Below are 3,352 nucleotides of genomic sequence, written 5' to 3'. Positions count from 1 at the left end.
AGCTTATTCTCACTAAGAGCGGTTTCTTTCAGCTGGACTGCTCACTGTAGATCCACGTAAGAAGGAACGGAAAAAACCTGGCCAGGAGGGTGCCCGCCGGAAGTTTACATGGAAGAAGCGTTAACTTGCTGCACATATGTTAGAAGTAAAGCTTTGGCAGTGCGAGAAGCTTTGCTGTATTATAGCTTGGGGGTGTTTTTGGGTTTTTTTTCCTAATAAAAGGCAAATTGTTATTGTGTATTTTTTTCCAAACTCCTCTAATTCTTGTTGTCTGTATAGTAAAGTGAAAATAAATATGGATTTTGCCTACAATGTTTGCACACTGCGTTCTGACGTTTCCAATAAACTTGTAAGAAAACAGAATAATTCTCCATACAAGTGAAACCGTGCTGTCGGGCTACAGGAGAGTAGTATGTGCTTTGCCTGACCTAGTGTTCTTCATAGCCTTCGGAATCTCTGCAGATAATCAGATTACCCAGACTTTATATTTGGTCTTTATATTTTGAACACTATACGGGAACAACTAGGTTGTGTTTCCAGCTCTTGCGCTAGAACAGTACATCTGTCTCTCGCCTCCATACCCCTTGTCTCCGTCCCATGGAAAATGCAGCTACCATGGCATGTTGCCACCAGACAGGCATCTTAACATTATAGTATGAATTTAATCTAAACATATCTAGATTCGCTAAGATTCTGCCCAGCATATCCAGCCTTCGTCCAATCAGACACGCGGACTAACTCGCCGTATTGTGCACCATTGTTGCTCATTTCAATAGTTAACACAATCTGATTAAATGGCTCCAGTCATACAGCAACAATAATGTGCACTAATAATAATAATTTATTATTATATATTCAAATTTATTTTTTCAGCTCTAGTTATATTTTATATTGCTCATGTGTGTCCGTTTCCTGTATCTAATGGTTTCCTGTACCACCCCCGCCCCCCCCCCCCATGATCACATGATAGTTGGGGTTCCCCGTAGTCTAAAAAGACCCAGATTAGCTCTTATAGTAAAAGTAAACACAAACAAATTAACTGTTCTGTTACAACTATAACTGTAGTTATGTCAAAATGAAAATATTTTTAGTGTCCATCCAGGTCTGTTCTCACCAACCTGGGACATTCAAATAACATAATAATGATTAAAAAAAAACACATTTCTAGTGCCTAATAATTTCTTTAAACTGTAGAAAATTACAAAAATGTGTTAGGCATCACAATAAATGGGACAAATAGTGGAAGATGTTTAAGGACCTATTTCTAGAGCTTACTGATTGCTTTAATATCATCTTTAGAAAATTTAGCTACTTGTCTATTTAACCAGCACCTAGCAAAAATGCTAAAATGTTTCTGCACAGTATCCCGTTATTAAGGGGTTAAGTAAAATAACATGGATTCAATTTCAAATGACAATGTAATAGAAACATTCAGATACACAAAGGGACACCTGTAATAAAGACAATCCCAAATATTGCTTGGTTTGGTCTCATTCAAGTCTTACAAATAGTGATGGGATGATACGACGGCCTTTATTACAAGTGTCATTATTGTGAGTTAGAGGATTTTTTGCTTTTTCAAAATAGTGCAACTGGAAGGTGCAAAACATGTCCCATTAGAAATCTGTTAGGTGAAGTAAAGAAAGTATTGCAAACAATCTACAGTGTTTCATGATCATTTTGTCCCTATTGGGCAATGTTGCCCAAAGTGCAGCTCACCAAGGGGTAAATTTATGAAGCTGCAGGTTTGAAAAAGTGGAGATGTTGCCGAGAGCAACCAATCAGATTCTAGCTGTCTTTTTGTAGAATGTATTAAATAAATGATAACTAGAATCTGATTGGTCGCTATCGGCAACATCTCCACTTTTTCAAACCCGCAGTTTAGTAAATATACCCCCAAGACTTTTTCTTGTGCGACGCATACAGGTTTGGTTCATGTCCCAGTTGCCAGTAAGCAAATCAATGGTTCATGTCCTTCTGCGTGCAGACCAATGAATAGTGATTGAGCTGTTCAAGTTAGGTAGTGCTTGCTGGCAGGAGGTGAGTTGCATTACGCCTTTGTAGTCAGTGGCAGGGACTGAGCATTGCATGGGTTTAAGCATGAGGTAGTGTACAGAGAGGTGGTCTTGGGCGGGGGACTGGGCAGCAGCTGTGTGTCAGAGGGAAGAGGCAGACACAGCTCCTGCGACTAGAATTCAGAACAGTATGACTGAACACTGCCTGTATGCAGTAATCCTCCCAGGACAGTAACCTGCTCATTGTTACCCACAATCTCTGGAGCAGTGGGTTCTAGTTCAGCTAGTGATCACCTGAGAATTCATGTCATATTCTGAAGTAAATCCACACCCACATAAACAATGTATATCGTTACATAAATCCCTCTAACACTTTTTGTTCTGCACATCACTACTGTCATCTTTCTAGTTCTGGAGCCGGCTCGTACATTTTCTCAAGCCTCTCCTAAAGGTACCATTGCATTTATAGAAAAAACATGTCTAAAGTTTGCGGCCCTCTCCAAATGCCAAAGTACAGTATGCTAGTTATGGTGAATATGATATTTGTCCCTGTAGCTGAATCCACCATCTGCAATGTATAGCATCATTATAAGCAGCAGAGGTGTAATGGTGAGTGGGCACCAGAGATAGTCGCCCAGAAAAGACAAGTTGGGGATTGGATGCAATATCTCCAAAAAAAAAAAAAAAAAACAGGTAGAAAAAGGGAAAGTGTAAAAGAAAAAATATAATTCATTAAACAAATAAAGTAGGGTTTATGTAACATGGCTGACAGTGGAGGTTCGGTAATGTGATTGTACGATAAAATTGTCATTGTCAGTATTTGTTTTTCCGATATATGCATTACATAGTGCCATTCCTATTGTACCTTTACACATATATATATTTCTAAAATTAAACATTTATATATTATACAATATATAATGTATCATAGTTGCAGGTCTAGAATGGAGGGGGAATGCAACAAAACCCTGTTCTGCCATTTACTTCAGGTGCAGGAACCACGTTCCGTCGCGTATCTACTATCTCCCGCTGTCAATCACTGCTACACAGCAGCTAGTTCTGCTTTGTGTGAAGGATGTTGTGACATCAGTGTAACAACAAGCAGGTGGAAAGGGGGCATGTGGGGGAGAAGCAGATAACATGGGGCACAGGTGGTTATGTTGGGTACAGACGAGTGAGGAGGTGGTCATGTGGGACACAGGCTGGTGAGAGGCACATTTATTTCCAAAAGGATAAAGTAGGTGTTTGCGTTGCATGGACAAGGCATCTAACAGGGTATTTGTGCCCAAGTACAGGCACTATACACATATATGTTAGTTAGTGAATTGCTCTTAATG

The 3,352-nt window shown here is 39.6% G+C and overlaps 1 protein-coding gene across 1 annotated transcript in view; it reads left to right on the top strand.

Moving 5' to 3' along the window:
* Window positions 1–233, top strand: part of MRPS9 (mitochondrial ribosomal protein S9) — a 67,192-nt gene extending 66,959 nt beyond the window's left edge. Inside the window, exon 11 of the mRNA XM_075200193.1 lies at window positions 33–233. Within this exon, the coding sequence (XP_075056294.1) occupies window positions 33–124 (92 nt within the window). The 3' untranslated portion in view covers window positions 125–233. The remainder of the gene's footprint in view (window positions 1–32) is intronic.
* Window positions 234–3,352: the final 3,119 nt, after the last annotated feature.

This window comes from Mixophyes fleayi, chromosome 2 (assembly GCF_038048845.1).
Source record: "Mixophyes fleayi isolate aMixFle1 chromosome 2, aMixFle1.hap1, whole genome shotgun sequence".
Lineage (NCBI taxonomy): Eukaryota > Metazoa > Chordata > Amphibia > Anura > Limnodynastidae > Mixophyes > Mixophyes fleayi.
This window is presented reverse-complemented; position numbering and strand designations above follow the sequence as displayed.